Source organism: Egretta garzetta, unplaced genomic scaffold (assembly GCF_000687185.1).
Source record: "Egretta garzetta isolate BGI_Z169 unplaced genomic scaffold, ASM68718v1 scaffold598, whole genome shotgun sequence".
NCBI classification, from domain to species: domain Eukaryota; kingdom Metazoa; phylum Chordata; class Aves; order Pelecaniformes; family Ardeidae; genus Egretta; species Egretta garzetta.
In genome coordinates this window covers 730,844-757,052 of record NW_009260621.1, presented here as the reverse complement: position 1 = coordinate 757,052, position 26,209 = coordinate 730,844, and the positions used below count along the sequence as shown (strand labels likewise).

General features: G+C 55.4%; 1 protein-coding gene across 1 annotated transcript in view; it reads right to left on the bottom strand.

Moving 5' to 3' along the window:
- Window positions 1-26,209, bottom strand: part of CACNA1E (calcium voltage-gated channel subunit alpha1 E) — a 136,156-nt gene that overhangs the window by 43,676 nt on the left and 66,271 nt on the right. The window contains exons 20-39 of the mRNA XM_035900744.1: window positions 25,951-26,201; window positions 25,581-25,855; window positions 24,810-24,969; window positions 24,146-24,275; window positions 23,528-23,587; window positions 23,090-23,196; window positions 19,028-19,039; window positions 16,961-17,057; window positions 15,637-15,797; window positions 15,062-15,199; window positions 14,297-14,498; window positions 13,934-14,098; window positions 13,386-13,496; window positions 12,337-12,420; window positions 12,125-12,250; window positions 11,875-11,940; window positions 9,898-9,989; window positions 9,293-9,458; window positions 8,979-9,106; window positions 6,212-6,308 (exon numbers count right to left, since the gene is read on the bottom strand). Of these exons, the coding sequence (XP_035756637.1) occupies window positions 6,212-6,308; window positions 8,979-9,106; window positions 9,293-9,458; window positions 9,898-9,989; window positions 11,875-11,940; window positions 12,125-12,250; window positions 12,337-12,420; window positions 13,386-13,496; window positions 13,934-14,098; window positions 14,297-14,498; window positions 15,062-15,199; window positions 15,637-15,797; window positions 16,961-17,057; window positions 19,028-19,039; window positions 23,090-23,196; window positions 23,528-23,587; window positions 24,146-24,275; window positions 24,810-24,969; window positions 25,581-25,855; window positions 25,951-26,201 (2,628 nt within the window). The remainder of the gene's footprint in view (window positions 1-6,211; window positions 6,309-8,978; window positions 9,107-9,292; window positions 9,459-9,897; window positions 9,990-11,874; window positions 11,941-12,124; window positions 12,251-12,336; window positions 12,421-13,385; window positions 13,497-13,933; window positions 14,099-14,296; window positions 14,499-15,061; window positions 15,200-15,636; window positions 15,798-16,960; window positions 17,058-19,027; window positions 19,040-23,089; window positions 23,197-23,527; window positions 23,588-24,145; window positions 24,276-24,809; window positions 24,970-25,580; window positions 25,856-25,950; window positions 26,202-26,209) is intronic.

Sequence of the window (26,209 nt, the reverse complement as noted above, 5' to 3'; positions counted from 1 at the left end):
CACCCCAGGACACCGGCTCACTGCCTTCCAGGGCTCCTCCTGCGCCCCAGGAACGGACCCTGAGCCCCCCTCCCCACGGCACCGGGGCTGCCATGGCACCTCCCGGCACTTTTGGGAAGACACGCCTGATCCATCAGGGATGCGGGCGTGGAGAATGCTCGGGAAGGGGAGATGGGGGCTCAGGTTTCCATTCCTGAGTTGTTTGGCTTTCTGGCTCTCAACCCTTCCCACGTGGGGCAGGGGAGAGGAGGGTCCCTAACCTTCAGGGACTTCAGATCGGCTGGATTCCTCTAGCATGCTACATCCTGGCGCTCCCTTTTTGCGTCTTTCAGAGATGAAGTTTGCCAGCACATGCACAGGGTCCAAATTATCCAAGGGTGGGGAAGGGAAGGAGGGGTAGAAGAAGTGCAGAAGGAAAGAGAGAAGGGCAACCAAGGCAGGTTAGACACGCCATGCTCCTTCCCCATCCTGGGCAGGCGGGGTGCAAACCGAAGTGACCAGATCCACTTTCCAGAGAGTATATTTTGCTTTGTGAATACCTTGGGTCATCCCTTCCCTGCCCATTCCTTTTCCCCCAGCTTCTCATGTCCTGTCCCTGCCTTCAAGCCTCCCTTTTTCTCATGGATGGTGGATGTATGCGTGTGTGAACAAACACATGAGAGCTGGAGAGGGTGGCAGCGCGTTTGCAAGTGTGTAGAAATCCCCCCTTCGCTAGCCCTGAATGCTGCTGAGAGAGCCGCAGGCAGCAGCCCGGGGCCAAGGGAAGCTTCAGTTTGCTCCAGACCTGGACAACACATTGCTCTGTAGCTCTGGGTTCTGCCCTAGCAGCTCCTGCCCTCAGCAAAGCCACGCAGCTCCCACCCCATGTCCTTCAGTGCTTCCCACGCTCCTGCTCCACGCCTATGCAGCCGGGAGGACGCCGTGCCTGTGCCGTGAGCTGACTGCTGGACACCGCCCCAGGAGGAGCAAGGGGGCAAAAACTCAGAGCCGCTTCTTGAAGGCACCTGGCTTTGTCTTGCACAAGCCATCGCTGGGATAGCTCGTGCCGATGTGCCTGGCACCTCACGCGCTGCAGAGCTGCTCCTTCAGGATAAGTCCTGGCTGCCCACCTGCCTGCCATCTCCATGGGCTTTACCCCTCTTTCTGCGCTGGCTAGGACAAAGATGGTTCCAAGCCCAGGGGATGAGCTTGGGCCAGTGAGCTCCTGGGGACATCCCACCCTCCCAACTGTGCTACGGGGTTGCTCCTCACCTCAGCTTCTCCAACCCTTCCACTTCCACACTGTTGCTGATCCTGCCCCTCTTGTTCCACTGGGGTCTTCCACCCCAGAGCTCCTTGGGCTTGTGAGTGACCACAGCAGTGTCACCTGCATGGGCAGTGGAGACCAGCCAGCATGGCCAGGACTCTCCTGAGCGCACCAGACTTCCCAGGAGCAAGCTAAACACATGTTGGATGCCCCCAAAGCCTCCCCAGCTCCCCCCAGCCCCACCTCCCACAGGTCCCTCGAGCCCCGGCTCCTGCTCGGCTCTAGCCCCCGTAGAAGGAAGGGTTGATCTACCTTATAGGCCACTTTGGAAGGACATCTCTTGCCGAGGCCTAGCGGTGGTGACATAAGAGTCAGCATTTCATACATCTCAGTGTAATGGATTCGGCCACTGCTCATGAAGGGGGAAGGGGAGGGAGGGAGATGCAGAGAGAGAGGAGGCATTCCCAGAGAGCAGAAAAACGTACAAACAAAAATAGTACAGGAAAACAGGAGAGAAAAAACAAACGGACAAACAGGAAAAGAACAGGAAACCCGTTAATCAAGGCAAATCATACATGAGAGACTGTCCTGATGTGGATTTATAGCACTGCTCACACAGACCCAGGAATGCTGGCAGAAAGCAACTCACCCCTCGCCTCTCTGCTGCTGGCCTCAAGCGCCTGTCTCGCTAGCAGTCTGGGAGTCCTTCTCTGGTCTCAACCCCTTTCCTAAAGCCCTCCAGCAGCCCCCAACTTGTCCCACAGGTTCCAGGGCTGTGTGTGAGTGGTATAAATCAGATACACGGCACTCAAGCCATGGGTTATTTGAGATAACGGTGGTTTGCACCACAGCGCTCTGTGGCCTCCGTAGCGTCCTCCCCCCCGGGGGGGGGGGCCTGAGTATTGCTTTGCATCGCCACCTAACCCATAGCCAGAAGGCTGTGTATCCCCAGCTCATAAGGTCTATGCAATTGGGAGGCAGCATCTTGCATAGAAGGCAGTGGGCCAGGGTCACTTGTCAAAGGAAGATGCCCAGTTGCTTCCGTCTGGCTCTGCGGATGGACCACTTTCCCACCATGCACCAGTGCAAAAGGCATGCTGAATTGGCTGAAAAAACAAAACCGGGAGGAAAAGTTGTACATGCCATGCTCCCGCCCTGGCTCTCTCCCACATGCGGCTGCAAGTTCCACCAGGTTGGAGTTTAAAGAGTCTCAGCAGAGGCAGCTGTTTGGGCCTTCCAACATTGGGGTTCGTTTGGGTTACCCAAGGGAGGCAGCTAGGATGGACCCCCACCTCGTGCTCCTCTGCTCTGTAAGGACTTGCCTAGGGTTGCTGCAGTGAGGAACACTACCAAAAATGGGCCACCCGATGATGTCTTGAGCCCTCTGCCAGGCTGAGATATTTGGGCTGTGCCTCTCTTTCTCTGCACATCCAGGAGGCCACTCAAGTACATCCCCCGGGGATCCTGGGCTCAGCCACTTCTTCTTCCCCTCATGCCAGGCACTGCAATGTTCAGGATAGTGAATGGGCATGGGCAACCTTGCAACAGCAAAGGCATCAACCCTTATGGCTAGACTGGGAGGATGCTGCTGGAGAGGAACCTGTCTCAGCCAGGGTGGCCTGTGAGAGAGGGTACTGACAAAAACTTAAGCCCCTCTGGGGGATCCTAGCTAATTCCCTAGCCATGTGCTGAGAACAGTGTAAAAAGGGGATAAGAAAATATCTCCTCTTCTCAGGGGGTACTGGCTGGTTTGGAAGCAGTCCCCTGACCAAAGAGGCCCCCACCAAGACTAGTCCTGATATTCTGGATGTGAACTAGGGATGGTGATGAGCCGCAGTGGGCGCTGTTTGGGGTGCAGGCACAGAACAGGCTGGGCAAGCCATCCCCCTTGAGACCTGACACACCTAAACGAGTTGAAAAGAGGATTGGTAGCAATGCTGGAGACGTTGAAGTGGGATGATCAAGAGGAAATATCCAGGTCCAGGAGTCCATAAAGCAGCACCATGGCAGAGCTGGATGTGCACTGACTTGAGGTGTCTGAAGGGAAGAAGATGACTTCAAACTTTTCATGCTCAAGAACTTTGTGCAAAAAGGAAGCAAGACAGTGATCTTCCACCCACCCTTCCTGGTGGGGGCTTAGTGTACCCAGCGCATGTCAGACACTGACTCTCATACTGAAATTCTCTGCACGATGAAGGAGGAATGGATTCCCATGAAAGGAAGAGTTCGCATCAGTAACCAAGAAGGACCACACTGTCCGTTCTCACAGACAGGCTGCATACTTTGCTGCTTCTCATAGCAGAGATCTTAAAGCATTTTGAGCAGCACAACAGTGCCCAGAAAACACATCCCCATGGAGTGGAGAGCAGGAAGGCACGTGGAATGACATCCATCTGAACAGGATGGCTGGTCCCAAGAGCTGGTCCCAGCATAGGCGCATCCTTGATGAGAGAGCTGGCCATCTGCCCTGCGTCTGGATGGAGATGTGCCCTGTGGCTATGGCCCAGGGTGGCCTGTAAAACTGCCAGGTACTAATGGCTCAGTCCTGGTGCTCTGAGAGAACCCTGTGAGTGATGGAGGGGGAAACCTGGGGGACATCTGTCCTCCTGTGGTTTGAAAATAAGTACTGTGCCATGCCAGGCTGTTAGGAACAGAGCACCAGAATAGCAAGTGATGTGAGAGTAGATTCAGGAATAGGAGATGTCCACAGGGACATCAATGTCTGTGGAACATTTGCCTGACCCATGATCATCTCAAGGGCTACTCTGAGGGGGCAAAAGAGATGCCTTGGCTGACTTTTTTCTGACTGCTGGAAGCAGAGGAGGTGAAGAAAGGTAGAGATAGCCCCAAGGAGTGGAGCTGGCTGCTAGGATACAGTCCCAGCAAGATTTGGTTACAAGACCTGCTCTCCCCAGTGCTTTCCCCAGCATAAGGACAGAGCTTGCTGGACTTCCATGGGAAGTCTTCCTGCATCAACGCCCTGTTGTTAGCCCACCTGCAGATGGCCTGGTGGTTATGCTTCCATACCACGCTGCACCACCATGCTGCATCCTGAACTTGAGCAAGAACCATCTCTTCCGGAGCAGGCTGTCCACCACTCCATAAACACATCGGTGGTTGTTTCTGCAAGTCATCGTTGTCATATTGCCTTGCAGGATAGGGTTGCGGGCTCCAGGAAGGTGAACCTCTGCACTGTGATGTGCAGGGCAGGCTCACCAAACTGAAAGGTGAGCAGGTTGGGTTGGCATTTTGGGATCTGGACCATGATGGTGAGATGCAACAACCACATGGGTTTTCTTTCTTCATCAATTGCCTTTTGGGAATTGTTCCAGGGCAGTAGAAATCCCTGAAAATCTCTCATGTCCTTGAAATAGCCCATGCACAGGGAGGAGGAGACCAAGGTAATACAAGGAAGAGATGGGAATGGTGTCTCACATGACAGCAGAAGCTGGTCTCACTCTCTCTGCCTCCACCTCCCCTTGAGGTTACCCACCTTCACTGCTCTGTCCATCCCACAGAGTCAGCAGAAAGCCCAGACTGCTGCAGAGCTCCCTCTTCCCAGGAAGCATCACAGGTACCTTTCTAAGCATCAGCTGATCCAGCTTAGGAGAGCAGCGTTTGCCAGTGAAGCCCTGATGTCAAATGAGAAAGGTTAGGAATTCTTCCTGAAGGTGTCTTCTGTCTGCAGGGACCTGAGCAAGTGCCCTCGGCAAAGCCACCATCCTTTGCCAGGGATGCAACAAGAAGAGCCCCTCCTTGAACAGATGAGCCATCTGAGATTCTTGCAAGAAATCTACTGCAAAACACCTCTTCATAAATGAGATGACCAAGAGTCCCAGTCTTGTCTCGCTTGCTCTGCTTTACTTCTGGTGGTCTATTTCAAGATTTCAAATGCGTGCATCATCCCCATGACCAGCTGTGGAGGGTGACAGACCTGCTCCAGGGATGCTGGCTGGAAGAAGCATTTCTGATACGTTAGGGAGGATGGTGGCAGCTACAACAGGCCACGGTGAGCAACCCTCTTACCCTGCAGAGCCAAGATCACAGGCTGGGGGCATCTGAGCTTCCCTTGTCCATCTTCTCAGATGCTGTGAGGGATGCAGAGGGAAGAGCGAGCTCTGTGGTTCACCCTTTTGTGCCATGAACACAGGCATGGGTGTCATGGCACTTCAGAGAAGACAGCAGATGCAGGATTTTGCTCAACTGTCACCCCAAAACAATTTTTTTAAAAAATGTGCAAGTCAGAGAGACACAAGGAGGCCAAACCCTCCCATGGACTCACGGCCAGCAGCTGGGAGCTTGGCTCAAGCAGAGGGAGAGGAGCTGTTGAGCTCGAGATGTGTCCAGGTGCCACCTCCTCCTATCAGGTCTGGCAAGCCAAGGGCAAGACTAGCAAGAGTCCTGCTCCCCAGAGAGGTGGTCATGTGTCCTCTGAGTGCCACGCTTGCAGAAGGGTCTGTTGGGCACAGCACGGCATCCCCCAAAGTTAGGGGTCACCCTGGCCTCCCCGTCCTCCCCCCAGTCCTCACTCTCCAAAAAAAGACAAAGTCCCCAACATCCTCCTGCCTTTGCTCCCCCTTCCCTCACCAGGAGTAAAGCACACTTGAACCCCAAAAAACTCCTGCTCCCACATGAAGGCACTTTGAGAAGCCAAGCAGGGGTGGTGGCATTTAGCCCAGCACCCTTTGGGGGCTCTCTGCGCCGACAGAGCTGGGGTGTGGGGCTGGCTGGGGGACGCAATTTGTCGAAACCCACCCTGGGAGGCTCTGAGCCCCCCCTGGCCCCACTCATGCCTCCCCTCGAGGAGGACAGCTGCTGGCTCTGGGAGGCCGCGGACCTCTTTAAACTCGAAGGAAAGCAACGTCAGGGTTCCCTCGGGAGGCGCGGTGGCGGTGGAGCGGGGGGGTGGGAGGGGTGGATGGTGCGTCCCGTGGCCAGGTTGTGGCGGAGGACTGGGAGGCAAACCTTGCACGCCACCCTGTAGGGGCAGTTCTCTCCTAGGCCCAGAGGAGGCGAGATCACCCGTACTAATTTGTACATATCCTTATACGAGATCCTGCCGCTGCAAAGGAAGCACAGGTGGGTTAATAGGACACTGAGAGGGTGGAGGGGAGGATGGAGAGCTTAACGGGGGGATGTTGGGGCCATCTGTGGGGCAAGACCCCCCGTGTGTGCACAGCTTTTCTCCTTCTGGCTCTGTCAGACCCAGAGAGGGAAAAGCTGTGAGCATCTGTTACTGCCTTCTCCACCATGAGTCAGCTCACACCTCCTCACACTGACCCATCTTGACCCACAAGAAGGACAGTTCTGGCAGTGAACACCATCCCATCACCCTTTCTCATCATGCCCTTGGCCGCCTACGCCTGGTGGGAGAGGGCTGGGATTTTAGATGGGGTGAGACTGCAGCTTGGTTGGGTTCTAGCCATCACAAGCCCTTTTGATGGAGTTGTGTCCCATCACACCACCAGAGAGCCTGCCCTTGCATGGCCAACTCTCTGGTCCTCCCAAGGTCCCAGGGAGGTTGGCAGCTGAGTCACTTTGTATCTCCAGTATCTGGGGAACCTGAGGCGGGGAGAGATAATGTGACCAGCTGGTGACCAGTGGCTCTGGCACTAGCACCTAGGTCTCTCGCGGTCTAGTCCTGTGCTCAGACCACCAGACCAGACACATTATTAGAAGCAAACCCGCCCATACACACACCCCTTCTCGCCCACAGAAGCGCATCTCCCCCGACCCGGGTGCAGCCGTCACAGGATATGGCCCATATCCCTCCTGCACCGGCTGAAATAACAAAGCTGTTGAGGCAGAGAGCTGGGAGGATAGGGTGCAGGGGCCATTGGATGCTGAGCTCCCCACTCCACTCCAGAGCAGAGCCCCTCAGGAAGCAGGACCGTGTGGGGTGGAAGTGCTGAGGTGCAGCGTGCTGCAGCCTCCTGGGCATCCTTAGACAAGCTTGGAGGGAAACCGCATGAGGAGGCAAAGATCAGCATTACCATCCTACCCAGCGCCTTTGCCTCTGGTTTCTCCTTGCTCTTCTTCCATCCCCTCGCCATCACTGGCCAGAGCTAACCCAACCATCTGGGCAAAAACCATTCCTGAGCCCCCCTGGTGTCAGGCAGTCCCCCTGCAAGACACTTCATGTGCTGGTGTCGGTGTCAGGATGCAGAACTGCTGCCCCATTCAGGTGGTGGGACCTATTTGGATGTACTCACCCGTTCCTCACCCAGCAATGGGGGCCAGGGCTGCCCCATGGGCCCAGCACCACCAGCTCCTGTGCATGTCCCCTAATCCCTGCCTACATAACATGACAAAAGAGCAGGGCTTGCTCAGAAATCAGAGGGGTGCGTGGCATCAACAGGACAGCTCAGGCACTTTTTCAGTGACTGTCCTGGAGACCCAGGCCACCACCATGTGGGGTGAGAGTGAATGAAGTGCCTGTTGTGAAGAAATCCTTCCCAAAGCCATGGGTGAGAAGCCCCACATCGAGCTGCTGGGTGTTTCACTGCTCTCGCCTCCTCTCCCTTCTCTAGCTGACCATCAAGACATCTACTCACCCATGCCAACCTCTCCCCTGCGCACAAGGCACAGTCACCCACTAACAAGCAAACCCACTTGCTCACGGGGGCCTTGCGTAGCAGCAAGGGTGCTGGAAGAGGCCATGTGGGGAGGAACCTGGCCAGCACTGAGCTGCACAGGGTTGGACAGAAACAGGGGAGGAAACTATGCCAGGAGCTGATGATATTAGGCATAAATAATATCTTGGCTCGAGCTGGTCTCTCGAGGGGCAGGGCATTAGCAGTGGAGGTGAAGAGCCTCCAAAGGGAGGGCATGTGGCTGCCAAAGCCCTTGAGCTAAGTTCGCCAATGCTCCCCGGCGCAGCGGTGGTGGGTCATGGCTCCAAAGAGGCCGTCCCTGGGCTGGGGAAGGGAGGAAGGGGCCACACAAGAGTCCGTTGTGGAGCTGGGAATGAGTGGAGGGCAAACGGGCTCCCAGAGCTGCCGAGGGCTCCACACTGCCCTAGGGATGCTCCAGACCATGCTGGGAGGACTGGCAGAGAGCAGCTCCTCTGCAGCAGCAGTGGAAGCGGTGCCAAAGCCCGGCCACCCAGGGTTTATATGGCTGCTGGGAACAAGCTGCTGCCTGCAGGTGGGAGCCCTGTTTGCTGTGTTCCTCATCAGCAAAGGCACGAGTGCAGAAAACAAAGTCCTCCTGTCTCTAGAGGGGCGAGTGGGCTGGCCAGCATAGGAACACAATGCCCCTACCCCAGGAAACACATTCCAGACAAGGTCCTCTGTAGGTGAGTTGGCAGGAGCCCAGCAGACCCCTGGTGTCTCCCCATGGAGACATGCTCAGCCCTGCTCTGATGGGGAGCTGTGGGTGCTGGGGACCAGGCGATGGAGCAGTTCTTGGTGCAGAGGCACCCAGCTGGTGCACAGGGACAGGGAAGGAGGCTGAGAGGGACCTGCCCGCTGGCTGGGGAGGAGAGGAAGAGCAGGAACCTCCAGCACTCAGGAGAAACACCATGGCAAACCGTGAACATCACCCAAGATGCCTGTGCCACCAGGCAGGCATTGTAGGAACTGGCTGCTGCCCTTGTAATGACTGCAAGTGCGAGCAGCCCTTCTCTGACCGTCCTGGGCATCACAGCTGGTTTCCAATGGCAGAACACCGGGACACCTGTTTAAAACCAGCTCTGAGAGGTTGCTCGGGAGAGAAGGAGCTGGCTACATACCACGCTGCTCTGTCATACTCTGCCCAGATCCGGACAAACTCATCTAGATGGTGAGGTCCCAGGATGGAGGAATCCCGTGTCAGATATTCAAAATTGTCCATGATGACTGCCACGAACAGGTTGAGCATCTAAGTGAAAGAGAAAAAGGCGGAGAGAAAGGAAAGTGGGGGGAGAGGGAGCAGAGAAGGGAAGGGAGGCAGAGAAGGAAGGGTAATTGTGGGAAGATGAACGATGGCAGATGACGCAATGGCGGTGGTGCAGGTTAGGAGGCTGATGAGAGGGACCCTCACGGCTCTCAGAGGGGAGGAACTCACCAGGAAAGAGCAGAAGAAGATGAAGGAGACAAAGTAAACATAGGCCAGGTCAGTGCCGCAGCGCTCGTTCTCATTCTGCCCGGACGTCGCCGTTGTGTCTGGCTCGCAGCCTTTGCCTTCCAGGCAGGACAGCATGATCTCCTGCCATGCCTCTCCCGTGGCACTCCTGCACCCAACACGCCTGTGCTCAGTAGCTTGTGGTGGCACGAGACGGAGCCATGGCAGGATGCCCCCAGGAGAAGCCTCAGAAGAAGCTGTGCAATCCCCTAGCCAATTTAAGCACATCTCCGGCATGCAGAGAAGCAAGGCACTGGGTCAGCAGCAACCGACCCACAGGAGTGCAACCATGCCAGGGTGTAGCTCCTGGGACATGGGGCCAACTTCCCCCAGCCAGCCCATCCAAAGAGCTGGGAGACAGCCATCCTTTTCAGGGCAGGGTGAAAAAAAAAGAAAAAGGAGATCCTGAGCTCCTGTGGCCATGTGTTGCCCAGCTGCCTTCTAGCATCAAAAGCTGACCTCCACCTGCGGTGAGAACCTGCCCAGGCTGGCTCCTAGCATGCCTGCACCCAAAAATACTGCCAAAGGAGTTTTCTGTGGTTGCCTACCTGAAGAGGAGCATGAGGGAGCCCAGGAAGCTCCGGAAGTTGTTGTGCCGGTTAATGTGGCTTTCCTCATCTAGTTTGATATTGCCAAAAACCTATGGGAGGAAGGCAAAGGGCTCAGTTATTCAGGTAAGAGCTCATTGGCCAGTGGAAGTGGCTGCACGTTCACCTTGGCTCATGGGCATGCACCCCTGTGCTGCACGGACTGATCCTGCCCCAGGCCCATCACCCTTAGCACAGCTGGCCTCCAAAGCAGCCCACATCCATCACCACTGTGCAATCCCCCATGGAAAAGCGCCCCAGCGAATGCACACCGGTGCACAAGCAGCACACCAAGGAGCTGGCGCTGAGCAGCCATTGGGAAGGAGACTCTCCTCTCCTTGGCAGGGATTTGCAGTGGGTGGCAAAGGCTGCGAGAGGCCAAGCTGCCATGGAAACAGGAGCATGGAAGACCTGGGATCAATTGAGTCCAACCGCTCCACATCCATCCCTCTGCTGTGCTACGGGAAGCATCCAAGCACCGCATGGCACCCAGCAGTCCCAAGCACACTGGAGGCAGAGGGATGAGTCGCACCACCCTGGGTGGGTGCTGGGCCACAGTGCTGGAAACTCCCAGGAGCTTTTCCCTTGGTGGGGAAGGGCTCAGTGAGGGAGGGGCAGACCAACTGCTAACCCACCATGGACAGCCAGACACTGGGGACTGCCATCCCCAGGGCAAAAAAGAGGCAACAAAGCCCCAGACATGGACAATATCCTTATAATGACCCACAGCCAAAGCCGTGGTAGGACATAACGAACATCCATAGAGTGCCTCAAATAGGAAAAATGTGCTGTTATTACTGTTAAATATTTATTCCACTTTCCGTGAACCTAAAAATACACTAACTGCAGAGTATTTTTTTCCCTGTACAGGTTTTTTGGAATGTGTAATTGTAGAATATTTTCTGCCTCCAGCTATTTTGCTCAAATAACGCCCACAGACTTTACTGCTTGGGGATTTGTTCACAATGGTGTTAAAAAAAAATAAAATAAATCAAATACTACCACACAGCAGGGAGGGGGGCTGAGTCAGATGGTGGTTGTTTAGCACAGAGAACACCTGGAGTCGGTGCCGACATGTGTAGGACAGAGCGGCCAAAACCAGCCACACGACTCTCGGGGTGGGAGAAATGGGATGGAAGAGACTAAACACCAGCACTGCCAAGCAGCCCGAGCAGGAGGCCACCAATGCTGCCCACTGCCTCCCCAAAATCTGCCCGTCCTGGCAGCGCATGTCAGGCAATCATGTTGGGTTCTGTGGCGGCTTGCTCATCAGGCGGCTCCAGATCCCAAGCGCTCATCATCAAAGATGCTTTGTCAGCATGTGTGGGGTTTAGCTCATGCGCTTCCTATTTACCCATTGGAGCCTGGAAAGCTCATGTCTTTCCATGCTCTGCAGACCTCCCACCCCTCTGGTAGGTCACTGCAGGTCCCTAAGCACAAGAGCCCAAGCAGACCATCAGATCATCCCTCCACAGAGGGACAAGGTGGATGGCAGGCTGTGATCCAGCCGTTTGGATGGGAAAGGCAGAAGGTCACTCACCAAGTCCCTCAGGCATGAAATCAATCTCTGGGGGCTGCTAGGGAGTTGGAGATGGGGTGTCATTTCTAAAATTGAAGTGCCTATGAAACGAAGGGGCGGCGATTGGAAAGCAGCTGCCACACAGGATGCCCAACTGAGTCCCCAAGGCCGCATCTCCAAGGGTACAAGTGGGGAAGGCAGCTGTGAAGCTTGACTGATCAAGCCTGTGGCAGCCCCCCCAGGGCATGCAGCTCTGCAGCTCCCAACAAGCTGTTCCACCCTCGAGACCTTCCCAGACACCGTGACCAAGCGAAGCAATGACAGGCAGGCACGAGGCTGGCTGCTGTGCATAATGCTGAGGACATGTTGGTCCAGCCTGTCCGCACCCGAGGGATGCACACTGATATGTCTGTGCTCACCTGCATCCCAATGATCGCATAGATGAAGAAAAGCATGGCGATCAAGAGGCAGACGTAGGGGAGGGCCTGCAAGAGAAGCACATGAGTCATCTCAGTTAGCACAGGTCCAGCTCCAGAGGAGTACATAAAGCACAGCGAGCAGGTAAGCTGTGCTGATCCGTCTCTCCTGCAAGCCAACAAGTCAGCAAGACCTTGGGAGCAGTACCCCAGCACCATGGTCTGGGAGGAGACCAGGGCGCTTCTGACTCACCTTGAAGGACTGCACGAACGTCCAGAGCAGGATGCGGATGGTGTAACCCTGGCGCAGCAGCTTGATGAGCCGAGCAGCCCGGAAAAGCTTCAGGAAGCTCATGTTGAAGCTGCTGGTGTTCACCAGCTGGGAGGAGATGAGAGGGTCAAGAGGGAGGCGGGAGCCCCCCACCCCGCAGCAGTTTGCCCCACTGCTCCCAGCCCCTGCTTCACCTTGGTGTCCGTCAGGATGATCTCCGTAATGCTGCCAATGACGGTGATGAAGTCAAAGATGTTCCAGGTGTCCCGGAAATAATTCTGCAAAAGGAAGGAGAGAGGGAACACTGATTTGAGCTAAAGGATGGCAGGTCTGAAGGGCGCTGGGCCACGGGCCAAGGCTGCTCATGGACAACAGCGGTGATGGCAAAGACCTTGCTGCCCATTTGTATGCAGCCACGGTCTGGAGCACCGTCCTGCGTCTGGGATGGTGGTAGACCTGAGCGTGTCTGCAGTGAGCAGCCTCTCCTGGGAGATGACTCACATCTGACAGGCCACACTGGTGAATGGGAGCGGGAAAAGGGGCCACAGCCAGCCCAGTCAGGCTGCAAGAGCTCATCACACTGACCCTCACAGCCATGAGGCAGCTTTGCCCTCCTCTTTGTGGGCACCCAGATGCACCTCAGCCCCTGCTGTTTCTGCTGGTGCAAGACTGGACTTGACCATGGCTGGCACCACTGGGAGCAGGGAGGGTGGCTAGAAACCCTCCTGGTAGTGGACCTCATCTCCCAGTATGGGTTAGAAACAGGAAAGAAATGATAAAAGAGCAAATCCAACAGCTGCTCATAAGCAGCAAAGAGTAGCTGAATAAAAAGCAGTCTGTGGCTTCAAATCTTAAATGAGCAGCTGGGGACTTGAGGGCTGTGAATTAGGCAGGGAGGTCTCACTGCTGGTCAGGTCTCGTCCAACTGATTCAGCCCTAGGGCTGCAATGCACCAGCATCTCATGGCTCCCAGGGACAAGGCACAGCATATACATGGTCCAGGCACCAGAGTACCGTAGAAACAAGACAAAAAGTAAAGCAACGGCATGGCTTCCCCCACCAGCATCCAGCAGTGGGAAGTTTAATGAGAAGCAAAGGAGCGATTCCAACCTAAAAGCAGCTCTCAGGCTGGGACCTAAAATAAATAAATAGCACCTCACATTATTAACACTTTCCCTCTGTGATCTGTGTGCTGCCAAAGTCCAAATTAATACCCTTACCAAGAACAGGGGCAGCCACTCACCAGGAAGCCAAAAGCAATGATCTTGAGGACGCACTCCAAGGAGAATACCATGGTGAACGCGATGTTCAGGTACTTCAGGGCCAGCTCATAGGTGTACGGAGCAGAGTAGTACTGATGGAAGGAGAGAGACATTGCTAGCCAGGAGGGGGCCTGCCAGCCTCTTGGCTGATGACTGTCCCAGGGAAGACCTGTGGTGGTCCTTGCCCTGGGTTCCTTGCCCTGGGTGTCTCAAGACCATCTCCTCCTTCCCCTCTCCACCCCTCTCCCGGGACAGCTGCCACTCCTTCTAAGAAGGAAGCACAGAGTAAATCCAGATCTTTCTGCAGTAGTTAAGAGGTCCAGATCGTTTGGGTCATCTCATTTAGGGAAGATCTCAGCTCCAGTTTGGGCCATGTGGTGTTTCAAGTGACTATGCCAAGGGAATACATGCTCAGACTCTGTCTCAAAGCATCTCCTAGAAACACCCAGAATACCCTCCATTCCCATCCTGACTGATCCTCCTTCTCCCCAGTGCCTCAAACAGGACAGGCTCACTTTGACCAGCTCACCTTCATCATCAGCACCACGGTGTTCAATGCTATCATGGCCATGATGGTGTACTCGAAGGATGGGGAGACCACAAAGTGCCAGACCCGGTACTGGAAGGTGTGCCGGTTCTGGGGCATGTACCGCGTGAGGGGCTTGGCACTGATGGCAAAGTCAATACAGGCCCTCTGGAACAAAACAACGTGCATCAGACTCTGGCCGATGGTAAGGTGGGGGACGGCAGCTGCCACACTTCTTTCCTTCATGGGCTGGGCAGGCAGATGACTCATGGGTTTCTTACACCTTTTCAACATCTAGGGAGCTCCAAGCTCCCAAACTGCAGAAAACCCATGGAAATGTCCTCTTTCCCCCTCCCCACACCATACCTCGTTCTTCTCCAGACTGCATTCCTCCATCATTTTGTCTCCTTGCTCTTGGAATGTAATGATGATGAGAGCCACAAAAATGTTGACAAAGAAGAAAGGGAAGACCACAAAGTAGACGACATAAAAAATGGACATCTCCATGCGGTTGCTGCGGCTGGGGCCACGGTCCTCCTCCGTCACATCCACCGAATGCTGCAGCACCCTGTGGGCAGACAGGTGAAGAAAAGCAACCAGAAATATGCCCATCCAGACTGCCACCACATGGCACTTCTCACGGAACCCACTCTGTACAGCCAGCTCTGTCTGTCCACAATTGTAACAATGATAAGACAAACCTCTGTCTGAATTGGCTTCACAAGGACAACCCTACAGCCTGTTTTATGGTGCTTTGCCTTTGCTCCTGATGGAAAATGGATCTTCCAGTGCTCCACATACAGAGAAAAAAATTGCCCATGAGCATGAAGAAAGGGCTGGGCCTATGGTCATCTCTAAAACTGAGCTAAAATATACCTCAGGGCCGCACAGCAGAAGGGATTATCCATCATCCACTCCCTAAGGAAGAAGCTGACCCCAGCCACGGTCCCAGCCTCATATGGTGGGTAAAGCTCTTTTGTCCAGACATAATTTCTTGTCCTTCCTCTCCTCCTCCCTGCCCAGCAGTTTCTCTCTCAGTCTCACCTGGGTGTAGCCAGTTATTAACCCAATGACCCCAACGGGGATATGCTCACCCCCATTCAAGGAGGGGGGATGAAGAAGAATACTCACTGGGGCCAACCCTCGCCGGTGGAGACTGTGAACAGGGTGAGCAAAGCCCAGATGATGTTGTCGTAGTGAAACTCATGGCGTTTCCATTCCCGGCACTTCACTTCCATCTTGTTCTTCTCGTGGTCCACATAGTTCCCTCTGCAAGGTTAGGAGAGAGCAGTGATCTTGCTTTTTACACTGCCAGGCTATGAGACAGTGGTTTTACACCCCGGGGGCAGCGTGTGTGTGCAGTGGCGGGGGGCAGGGCACCTCTCCTCCTGCAGGGCTGGAGGGAGAAATGGGGAGAGGCTGAATAATGACCAGGGGGAAGGGGAGAAGGGGAAAGCAAGAGGGAAGAGAGGAGGAGGAAAAGAGAACAGAAACAAAATACAGGGCTCTGCATCCCAAGCAAGGATACACAGCACTGACAGACCAATGGGGACAGGGCTCAGCCCATGCCATCCACCCCAAGAGACTACAGCCAAGAGTTGGGTCATGACCAAGGACTTAACTGGGAACCCAAAGACGACATCACCCAGCACTCGGCCTTTGCCAGAGGTGTCAGCAGCATCAGACCTACTGAACAGGGCACCTACATGCAGTCCTTCTCCGTGTCCTTAGAGCTGTCAGTGCAGTAGAAGAATTTCCCCTTGAAGAGCTGGACAGCAATGACAGCAAAGATGAACATGAAGAGTTTGTAGACAATGAGGATGTTGAAGACATTCTTGAGTGAAGTCACCACACAGTCAAAGACGGCCTGCAGGAGAGGGCATAGCTCACCTTGGGGCACCAACAGCCCTGGCAAAGGGCAGGACCAAAACCTTCCTCAAGATTACCATGGGGAAAGACATTTCCCACTCCTGGAGCGGAAAGGAGGGAAGAGCTGGGCCTTCTCCCAGACAGAAGGCTATTTTATGGCTGAGTTTAATACCTGGAGTACCCCCCAGCACATAAATGGACATCGAGCAGCCTGAGACGGCAGCAGGGGTGGATATTTATATCCTCCATGTTCTCTGCAACCAGGCCAGCAGACAGGGGATGGCCCTGATGATGCAATTAGCAGCATTGGAGACCAGTTAGTAAACACTTCTTTGTTTCGTATCACCATGAATAACAAGGCAGAGCAAATACCTCTGCCTGCAATAGCAGCACCTCCCCAGCCTGTGCTCTCAGCCCTAGTTCTCACAGCAGTTCTTAAAGAAAGAGAGGAATGTCCTTATCCCCCTGCTTCACGATGAAGACAGAGGTGTCCAGAATTGAACTGATATGGGCTGAATCCATCCAGTGGAAGGGAGGAACAGCTGGAGTCAAAACTCACATCTCTGGGGTGCCACCCTGGGCCTCATCTATCAGCCAAATGTCGCCTTGTGAAAAAAACTCAGGGCTTCCTCGGTCTCTTAACTCCTTTTTGGCTCTATACCCCATCGGCTAAGGTAGGGAAATCCAAAATCCTACCTGCGCTGCATAAATAATCCCACTATTCAGATGGGAAATCCCCCTCCGGTGCAACACCATGAGAGCACAGCACAAAAAAATCTCGAGCTGTTTGCAAGCTGCTCTGGTGGGAAAGATAATGAACTTTGGAAAGAGATTTGAGCTCTCCCAAAGCCAGGGCAGCCTGTTTTATCAGGAGAGCATCTGGACTTTGCTGCTTTGTGTCCTCTCCACCCCACTTTCCCTGGCAGAGGAACTAACTCTGACACCTTGCAGAGATCCAGGCTTGCTTTTAATAACTCACTGCACCTCCAGAGATGAAGCAGCCTGAAGGCTGTTGTGTTTGGAAATGGGACTCCTAAACCACAGCAAATTCTGTGAAAACTACTTGTTCATTGCTCGCGAGCAAATCGAAGCGCGTGGTCCCTGCACCCACCAGTCCACACTGGAGAAGACAGACATAAGGCAGGAGATGGGGATTGTTACCTTCAGCTTGGGCAGTCTCTTGATGGTTTTCAGGGGCCTCAAGACCCGCAGCACACGGAGAGACTTGATGGTCTTGATATCCCGGCCCTTGTTGGTCCTATCGTGTTGGAGGGAGGCACACGCACCCAAAAATGAAACGGAGAGACAATAACTTTGCAGACCCGAGGCTGGATGTTCTGGGCGTTTCAACTGCTGACACCCCCTCCCCAGCACGTGTGACGATGGGAACAGGAGGCCTACAAATGGGTGACTGCTGGGCGCTCAGCCTACCTAAAGGAGTCTCCTCCAACACCCACGCTGACAGCTGGCAGACATGAAAAATAAAGCAGTCCTCTCCTCCTCGGGATTAGCACCTTTCCCCTTCGCTGTGGAGCAGCGACCTTAACAAATTCCCTCGTTGTGGGAAGCAGTGTGATGCCAGGGCTGGGGCAGGCGAGGAAACGCTCTCCCCAAGCAAGGGCAGCTGCCCGAAGGGCACTGCGGCACGCTGCCCCCCGCCACGTCCCCAAACCATGCTGCCCAACAGGGCCAGGAGGTTTGCTTCCCTACTGCAGGCATGTGCCATTTGCAGACAGGGCTTGCAGAAGGCCCCCACCACTGCGAATTGTTGCCTACCGTTACCACCAGTTGTAAGAAATTCATAGTAAAATGAGGGAGAGGGAGGTGCACTCAATGAGGTCTACATGCAGGTGTCTCACAAAGGGTTTTCCATCCTTTTTAAACTTGAGATTCATGGTCCTTCTATTCCCCTAGGGAAGCACCTGCTCTGCGCTTGGTTTGTTCACATAAATGCTGTCTCTTACAGCTTTCTGCCTTATTCCATCAATACCACCCACCACGGTCAGCCTGCTCCTCTATCTCACATGCATGTAATATCTCAGCCCTCTCTTCCCTTTCCAGATCTGGGCTGCACTTGCCTCCACCCCAAGTCAGCTAAGGGGGGCAGAGCTTACTGGTACAATTATTTAGAAAAGCCCCTTTGTGACCCTCATTTCTTGAATATGATGATGAATCCCAACAACAATACCAGGTTTTTTTCTTGTCTTTTAACTAAAGTCCATGGGCTGGATGCTAGGATGGAGCAGAGAGGTCCTAGTGAAGGTGGCACGGTTTGGATCCACCAGGCACCCTCAAAAAATGTCAAGGAAATGACTTAGCACAACAGATGCTCCAATTTACACAGCTCCTTTGCGAGGGTTAACGCAACAGGGAGCACAATAATGGGCTTAATCATTAAGAGATGGAAACACATCCACTAATTAATAGTCCTCCCTAGGAGCACAGCCCCATAAATGCATGGGAAGCAACTGCACAAACAGCCCTGGGCCTCACTTTGCACCTCCCATCTCTTGCTTTGCTCAGCATCAGTGTCTAGGTAAGTGGCTGGGGCATCCAGCTTGGGGCTGGGGTGAGGATTTGAGGGCAGTGCTCAGCTGGTGCGAGCTGCCATCAAGGGCAACTCAACTGCAGTGGTTTACAGCTGCTGAGGCGGGACCTCTTCAGCCCTCAGGAAACCTCCTGTGCTGGGATCCAACACGGATATGGGACATAGAGCTGGATAACGCCCAGAGGAAAGCCTGGCTTTGACGTGTCTACGGCTGAGGCTGAGCTCTCCCAGCCCCCTGGGCTTGGCGTGAACCACATCCCATGCCCTCGGAGGAGTCAGGGCTGAACTCCCTGCAGCGATTGAGTGAGGGCAAAGCTCCCACTGGGGCAGAGCCTTCAGCTCTGTGGCGGACACTGCTTTCCCCATGCCCTGCTCCCCTGGGTGTGCTTCACACCACCTCAGGGTGCTGCACAGACACAGAGAACCAGGATGAAAGCATCCTCCTCCAAAGACAAGGGATTGCTGTGCTTGCAAAGAAAATCCCACCTGTGCTTTCCTGGAGCACACCAACTTTAATGCATCCCAGGGCAATGTAGGGGTGCGTGCAGAGCAGCACGCTCCAGTCTCTGCAAATGCACCTAAGGGTCAGCACAGGTGTGGGACAGATGGACACCCGCTTGCGCCCATCCCCCCACGCTCCCCAGGGCGGCACCCTGCAGCGACCCAAACAGCATAGTTACCCCAAAGCGTTCCTGTTGGTGATCCAGCCCGGCAGCCACCAAACAGCACCAACGGAGAGAGGGAAAAAGAGAGAAGAGAGGAAGGTAAGAAAAGCAGTGGGGGAGCTGCGTGGGGACAACCGCAGGCTCTCAGGCAGCAGGGTCCCTGCAGCAGCCCTCCACTGCTCCATGCCTGGGTTGAAAGGCACAATGAGTAGACCACGTTGTGTCCTCTAGGATGGGGCTTATCTCCAGGGAGAGACTCATCCAGCAAGCCGGGAGCCCCAGCCCTCCCTGCTGGAGGTTTTGGGATGTGGGCGTGTAGTGAAACCACTGCTGCAAGAGGAACCCACGTAGAGTAGGATGGTGGGTGACAGAGGGCAGACGCATGGTCTTCCTTGGCCAGAAGTTGGGGAGGGACCCTGAGGCTCAGCCCCAACCAGACAAAGGCAGGTGCCTCTGAGGGAACGTACCTGCAAGGCCACAGTTCCCATCCAGACAGGCTAACTTTAGTAAATCACCTCCATCAAGAAAGCCACTGAGTAAGAGCCTGAGCTGCAGCACAGGATCTCCTGCAACTCAGCAGGATACCCGCTTGGACAAGCTAAGGTGGTCTACAAGGTCTCTTCTTGTAACCAAACCTCTGTCCCTGATTCAGCTCAGTCCCTGTGATGTGCATGCAGGGGGCTCAGCGCTGGGGGCAGGCCTAAGAAGTAAAACATTTCTTAAAAAACATAAAAATAACCCCAGACCCTGTCTGCATGTTAGTGAAAGAGGTGGAAGGTGTGACAAAAAGGTGACAGTTTAACCCTGCAGCGCTTCTGGGATGGGATATCAGACCTCTGTCCTGACTGGCCTCATGCCAGGTTCTTTTGCAGTACACAGGGGTCCCTCTTGCTTCCAGACAGCGGTGCTGACAAGCATAAGGAGATGCTGCTCGGCAGAGAAAGAGGCAGCTCTGCTGGGTACCTCTGGGTGGAAAACCCCTGCCCTTGCTCACCAGGCGAGACAACGGGAGCTACGTGCTGACCACTGCTCAACTTCTCCACCGCTCAAGCTTTCCCGCTGCCGCAGCCTGCAGGCGCAGGCATCACCACCTCTCAGCAGCTCTGCGAAGCCTCAAGCGAGCTCTGCTCCCCTGCGCAATGCCTCCTCGGAAGGTGCCACGGGAGGCAAAAGTGAGCAGGGTCTTTAGTTATGGTTCTGGTTATTTCAGCTAATTTAATTTGAACTCTTTGGAGATTTACGGTTTTATATTGTGCTTTTTATTTAGGCTGCATTTGGAGTGACGTATTAGCTTTCCACGCAGAGAGCTACAGATGAGCTGAGATGACCTCTCGCTCGGGATGCATGGGCTCCGAGGAGGCAGCGGACAAGCCGTGACGGCACACGGAGACACGGCTTTACAGGTGGACACTGGCTCATTGGTGCTTTTGATGTGGCACTGATGGCCAGCAGATGATGGTGGCACCACTGGACCAGCTCAGAGACCTCCTGCTGCACCCACAGCTACCCAGGCCCCCTCGCGGGAAAACCAAACCGCAGAGGGAGGCAAAAAGGGCAGAAAACACTAATGGCATGGCATGTCCCAGCACTTCTTCTACTGGCAAGTGCCGGACCCGGTCACCAGCCGCTCTCAGCCACGTAATCACCACAGCCACTCCATGGGCACCGCTCTGCCCACCCAGCACCATGGAGGCAAGGAGGGGGAGAGGGAGGACACATCACCCCCTGCCCCCCAGCCCCATATCAAAGAGATTGTGGAGGGAGAAGAAAAGGAGAGGGATTCAGATGTCACCTCCAGAGTTTTCCTCTCCAGACCAGGAGGGAGGGAAGGAGGGAGAGCGGCGGGTTGGGACATTTATAGCTGGCAAACGCCCTGTGGCTCCTGGGGCCACAGCGGTGATGGGCTGCCAAGGAGAGACGCAGGTGTTCTTATAAATGCTTTGTAATGTATAAACCCACTGGAAATTACTGCCGTTCCTTTGTTCCCCTCACCCCCAAAGCCATGAGATCATCTCCTCCAGCAGGAGCTGTCCTCAGACGTGGGGGAGAGGGACAATCTTGCAGGTTTGCATTATAAAGAGCCCTCATCCACAACACAAGCAACTCAGTACCGACCCAGCTATGGCTACAAGAGGGGGCAGGTGACATAGATTCTTGCTGCAAATGTACGTGGAGATGCAAAGGCCCTCTCCATGGGAGGGGGTTTGGTGCTGCAGCTGATGGGGGTGCTTGCCCTTGAGAATTCGGTTGCCCCGTGCCCAAAGGGACTTCTTCCCTTGGGAGGCTGGATGGAGGCAGGCAAATGGCAAGCAGGGTTGGAAGGGGCATGGCAGCTTCCCCATATGCTTGGTGCTGGCACGTGGGGACTCTGCCAGCTCCAGGGGCCACCCCAGGAACCGTCACCTTTGTGGGGTGGGGGCAAGAGGACAGTAAGTGCCAAATACAGTACTGTTAGTGGGAGTGAAGACACCTATCCACCCAGGAGCAGGCTGAGCCATCAACCTTCCCTCCTTCAGCCATCAAAAAGTTTTGATGAAAGATGCCTTAGAATGAAAAGACTCCCTTGTCCTCCCCTAAACCCCTCAAACCACCCAGTCTGTCTTCGGGCTGCTGATGCTCTTGAGCCCCACCTCCAGAGATGCTCGGAGGGGCTGCCCTGGCAGTGGGGGGGGATCAGCCAGACCCCAGAGATGCTTGATCCATCCTCATGGTGGCCTGGGTGGCCTCCCGGAGGCTCAGAGCAATGTCAGCAGGCAGCAGACCTGCCCCATGCCCCTTCCCCATACTGAGGTCTGCAGTCAGCCCCCCACCCTGCCCAAGGACTGGTTCCTCCCTCTGCTGAGCGAGCTGAATTCTTCCATGCTCTTCCTGAGGAGAGAGCAGCAGGTGAAAGCACCAGGCAAGGAAGGGGGTGAGGAAGGTGAGGAAAGCAAAAGCAACGACCCAGGGCGGGTGCAACTGGGCGAGAGCAAGGGGAAGGAGCTGCTGCCCGGCCAGGGGTGAGATGGGAGGGATGGATTATGGGCTGCAATCCATCGAGCAACTTCGGGGCTCAGAGCCAGCCACCCTGAGAGCTTTGCACGGTACCTGAGCTGTGGAGAAGGACAGGGCTCCAGTATATGCTGCTGCCAGGCCTTCCCCTCTCACCAGCACTGCCACCACCACCATCAGTGCCAAAGGCACAAAGAGAGAACAACAGTGTGCCAGACCCTCCTCTCTGCTCCTCTCCCTCCTCAGGCACCAAGGGGCCACCACAGCCCCAGGAACCAGGGGGTGCCCCTTGCCTTCGAGCATCACATTGGCACTCACTCATCCCTCCTCAAGCTTGTGCTGCACTGCCTGCCCCAGCTGGCAGCACAGAGGAGGGCAGAGCAGCACGAAACTCATCCCTGGACGCTTCTCCCCTCCATGGCACAGGTGCTGCAGACATTGAGCCACCCTGCAGTGCCACAAGCTCGGTACCAGAGCCCAACTGCAAGGTGATGCTCAACAGGAACACGCTGCAGAGCAAGCCCACAGCACCCTGCCCTCAGCGCGATGCTGCAGAGGATACAGGCACAAACCCCACCGGCTGCATCCCCATCCCTGCAGGGTTCCAGGGCAATGCTCCCTCTTGGACCAGAGGAAAAGCCACCGGCCAGGGGTACCATTTCCAGCACAAACATATTCAGAGGGCAGCTTCACCTGGCAGGCTACTGATTTTGCTGTCTCCGTGCGCCCCAAGATGCGTAGCAGGCATGTAACTCCAGCTCTGCCACCTGTAGTTTTTCTCCCTCTCTAACAGCCCCTTCTGCCCTCTTTCAAGTCCACTTTCACCACCAACCTCTTCCTAGCACCTCCAGCTTGCCTTGCCTTGCTCCTTGCCTGCTTGCTCACCAGCATTTGATAGACAAGGAAAAATACATCTCTGGAGCAGCCACGCACCCCTTCCAGGAGCCACCCCAGAAGCAGAGCAGAAGAGTGCAGAGAAATAAAAAAAAAAATAAATCAGGGTCTAGTAGCCATAACACACGGTTGCATCCTCCTCCCACCCCGGCCAAGGGAAGGCAGGGAGCCAACAAGGACACAGCCACTTACGCCAAGGCGAAAGCCACCAGCGCTCCCACCACCACGATGAAATCCAGGATGTTCCAGAGGTCTCGGAAGTAGGAGCCGTCCTGCAGGATCAAGCCCTGATCGATCATCTGAGAAAAACAGGCAGGGAATAAGCAGCTCAGCCATCGAGTGGAAGCAGCCGTAGGCAGGACACGCTGGGGACAGGGACATCGCTGGGGAGCAGAGGACCCAGCCCTACACCCCAGGTATATAGCAAGGAGCATCATATTTTGTGGGAGCCTGGAGCCAGAGACTGACAAAAGTGGTGCTGAGCATTCTAGACTCCCACCACTAAGAACTTTAAGTCTCCATCATCCAAATTTAGGACCAGAACCAAAAAAACTGAGCTATTCCTCACCCACTGCAAGGACGATGTGGGACTCAGCACCCCCAGAGCAGCTGGCCTGCAAGGCCTCTTACCTTGATAACCATCTCGAAGGTGAAGACACCAGTGAAGACGTAGTCAAAGTACCTCAGGACCTGCAGAGAGAGGGCATGGGCGCTCTGCAGCCGCTGCCAAGCAAATGGGCTGACTGGCACCCATCCAGATCCCATTACTGCCCCCACACCCAGCGCTTGCCTGGCTCAGGTGCCAACAGAGGGTCAGTTTTGCATGCCCCAAACCCAACCTGTCACCTAAAAGTTCAGGACAGCCATAAACCCAGCCTGCATAGGCAAGAGAGGAACATTCCCCACGCATGGTGCAAGTGGCTCTGAAATCATGCTGCGAGCCGGAATCATGCTCCCCCATACCAACCCCTGTGGACATCAGCATCTCCCCAGCTTAAGCTACTTTACTATGGACAAGGAGCCCTGGTCTGCTCCCCAAGCTCTAAACCTCACGTGTGGGAGGCTGAGAGGGATTTCCAGGGTTTATAAAGGAAGGCAATGGAGGAAGAAGTCAGATCCCATGGAATGGTGCAAGCGCTGCCATCAGCTGCCCTGATCCGTGTCCCACATGCTGCCCCACCATGGAAACTAAAATCCCGCAGGACCTCAGCCTGCAGGATGGGGGAAGCAGGGGAGGTTTGCAATCACTTTGTTGCGGTCAGAGTTGGTGAGGACGGGATCCTCCGCCGCGAGGGCGATGCTGCTGGCGGCAATCACCAGGAGGATGCACATCTCGAAGTAGCGCAGGTTCACGATGTAGTGGCAAGCCCGCCGCACCCTGCAGGGAGACAGCCCGCACCCTGACCTGTGAGCCCCTGGCATGGCCCATGTGCAAAACCCACCCCACATTGCCAGCTTCCAGAGCAGAAAGATGGCAGCAAAGTCTGAGGAGCGAAATAAGGGAGCCTGAGGGTGGTTTGGGCTTGCTGACCCCGTTGCTCGGCTGTCCTAGGCCCCCCACCACCCTGTGGCCAGCCAGGGAGAGTCCCTGAGAAACTGGGGGGCTTATTCTTCTAGGCTGCTGGAGCTGGGCAAGAACTACAGGGAGCAGCTAACTGCAGAAAAATGCAGCAAACATGGAATAAAAATCACAGCTAGCAACCAGCAGTTGGGAGAGAAAGTCACGAGCGTGGCTGGCACAGAGGGAGAGCGCTCCCGGGGCTTGGGGAATGCTGTGGCTGCTTCTCCAGGCTCTTTGGGAGACATTCAGCCCCCTTCCCAAGAGGGTCCCCTGTTTTCAGTGACATCTAGGGGTCCGTCCCCTGGCAGCCCTCCCCAGCCCCGGGCTCCTACAGTCCAAAAAATGTCTCACGGGTTGGTGGTGCTGAAGATGAACATGGAGCTGTGTGGCACCATCGCTTTGCCCGTCTCGCTCTTCTCCTTCTTCCGCTTCTTCTTCTCCATCTCTTCCTCGTCCTCTTTGGTCTCAGCCTCCTTTAAGGGGCTGGCTTCTCCATCTGTCTTGTTGCTAACTGCAGGAAAGCAAGAGCCTTTGCTTGGTCTTGCACCCAGGCAGCAACCTGGGGTGTCCCTACCACCCAGGCACATGCAACCCCCCCAGTTTCTGCTTCGCATCCCTGTGCCATTACAGGGAGAGGAAGCAGAAGGGATGAAAAGACACAAGCTGCCGGCATGAAGCAGATGAAAGAGGTTTTAACAAGGCCAGCTTTTGTGGTGCTGTTTAATTAATAAAACCATTTAAAGCATCTCACCTTGACAGTGAGGATGCTGTTAATGGGTTTGAGCAGCAGCGAGCTGGGTGGAGGCTGCGGATGTGTTAGGAAAAACAGGGGATGCAAGAGTTTTGCCCAAGTGGGGAAAAATGGGATGAGGCAAAAGGGCGGGTGGGAAGGAGGTGAGAAAGGGACAAGCTCTCCTGGGGAGAGTGGCACATCAGCACTGCGTTTGGGCTCCTCTGCAAAACTGGGGTGCTGGAGGGAGGCGCTGCAAGGGGCAGCAAGGAAAATTGCCCCCTGCCAGTTGATGGATGCAGATAGGAAAAGCCATGGAAGCAGCTTTCCATCCCACCCCAGGGTCCCTGAGGGCCGAGAGAGGGGCTCAGGAAAGAGAGACGGGTCCTCACTCTGTACCACAGCGGAGTCGTGGACATCGATCATGATGGTGGTGCTCTCCGTGGCCTTCTCGGTGTTGGGGGTGATGGAAGAGAGGTCAGGCTCGCTCCGGCTGACGGTGCGGCTGGCCTCCAGCAGCGCTTGCTCGCTGGTGTCCAGGCTGCTGCAGTCCTGCTCTATCAGGCTGCCCGTCTTCCCCCGGGGGGTCTCGGGTGCTCCTTGCGGGGGGCTCCCCTCCTCAACAGTCCCAGCCAGCTCGGCATCACCAGCAGGGACCCCATTTGTCCTGTGGGAGGGAGGCAGAATGAAAAGAGGTGGGAGAAGATAAGGGAGAGGACAAGGAGCCGCGCGAACTGCAAAACGCCCTCCCCAGGTACCAACCTGATGGGCTCTCCGCTCGCTTCTGGCTCCCCCTGGATCAGCGCCTCCGCTGAGGCTGCGTCCCCACGCTGGTCCCCATCCTGTGCCCCCTCCATGGGGCTGGCCTCCTCCAGACCCATCTCCTGGCTGGCTGAGCGGCTCCCCAGGGCACCGGATGGCTCCTTCCCCTCCATCCGGGCTCTGCGGTGCCGACTGCGCCGCTGGCTCTGCCTCATCCTCGCCCTATCCTCGATGCCGCCTCCTGCCCCGTTCTGCCCGC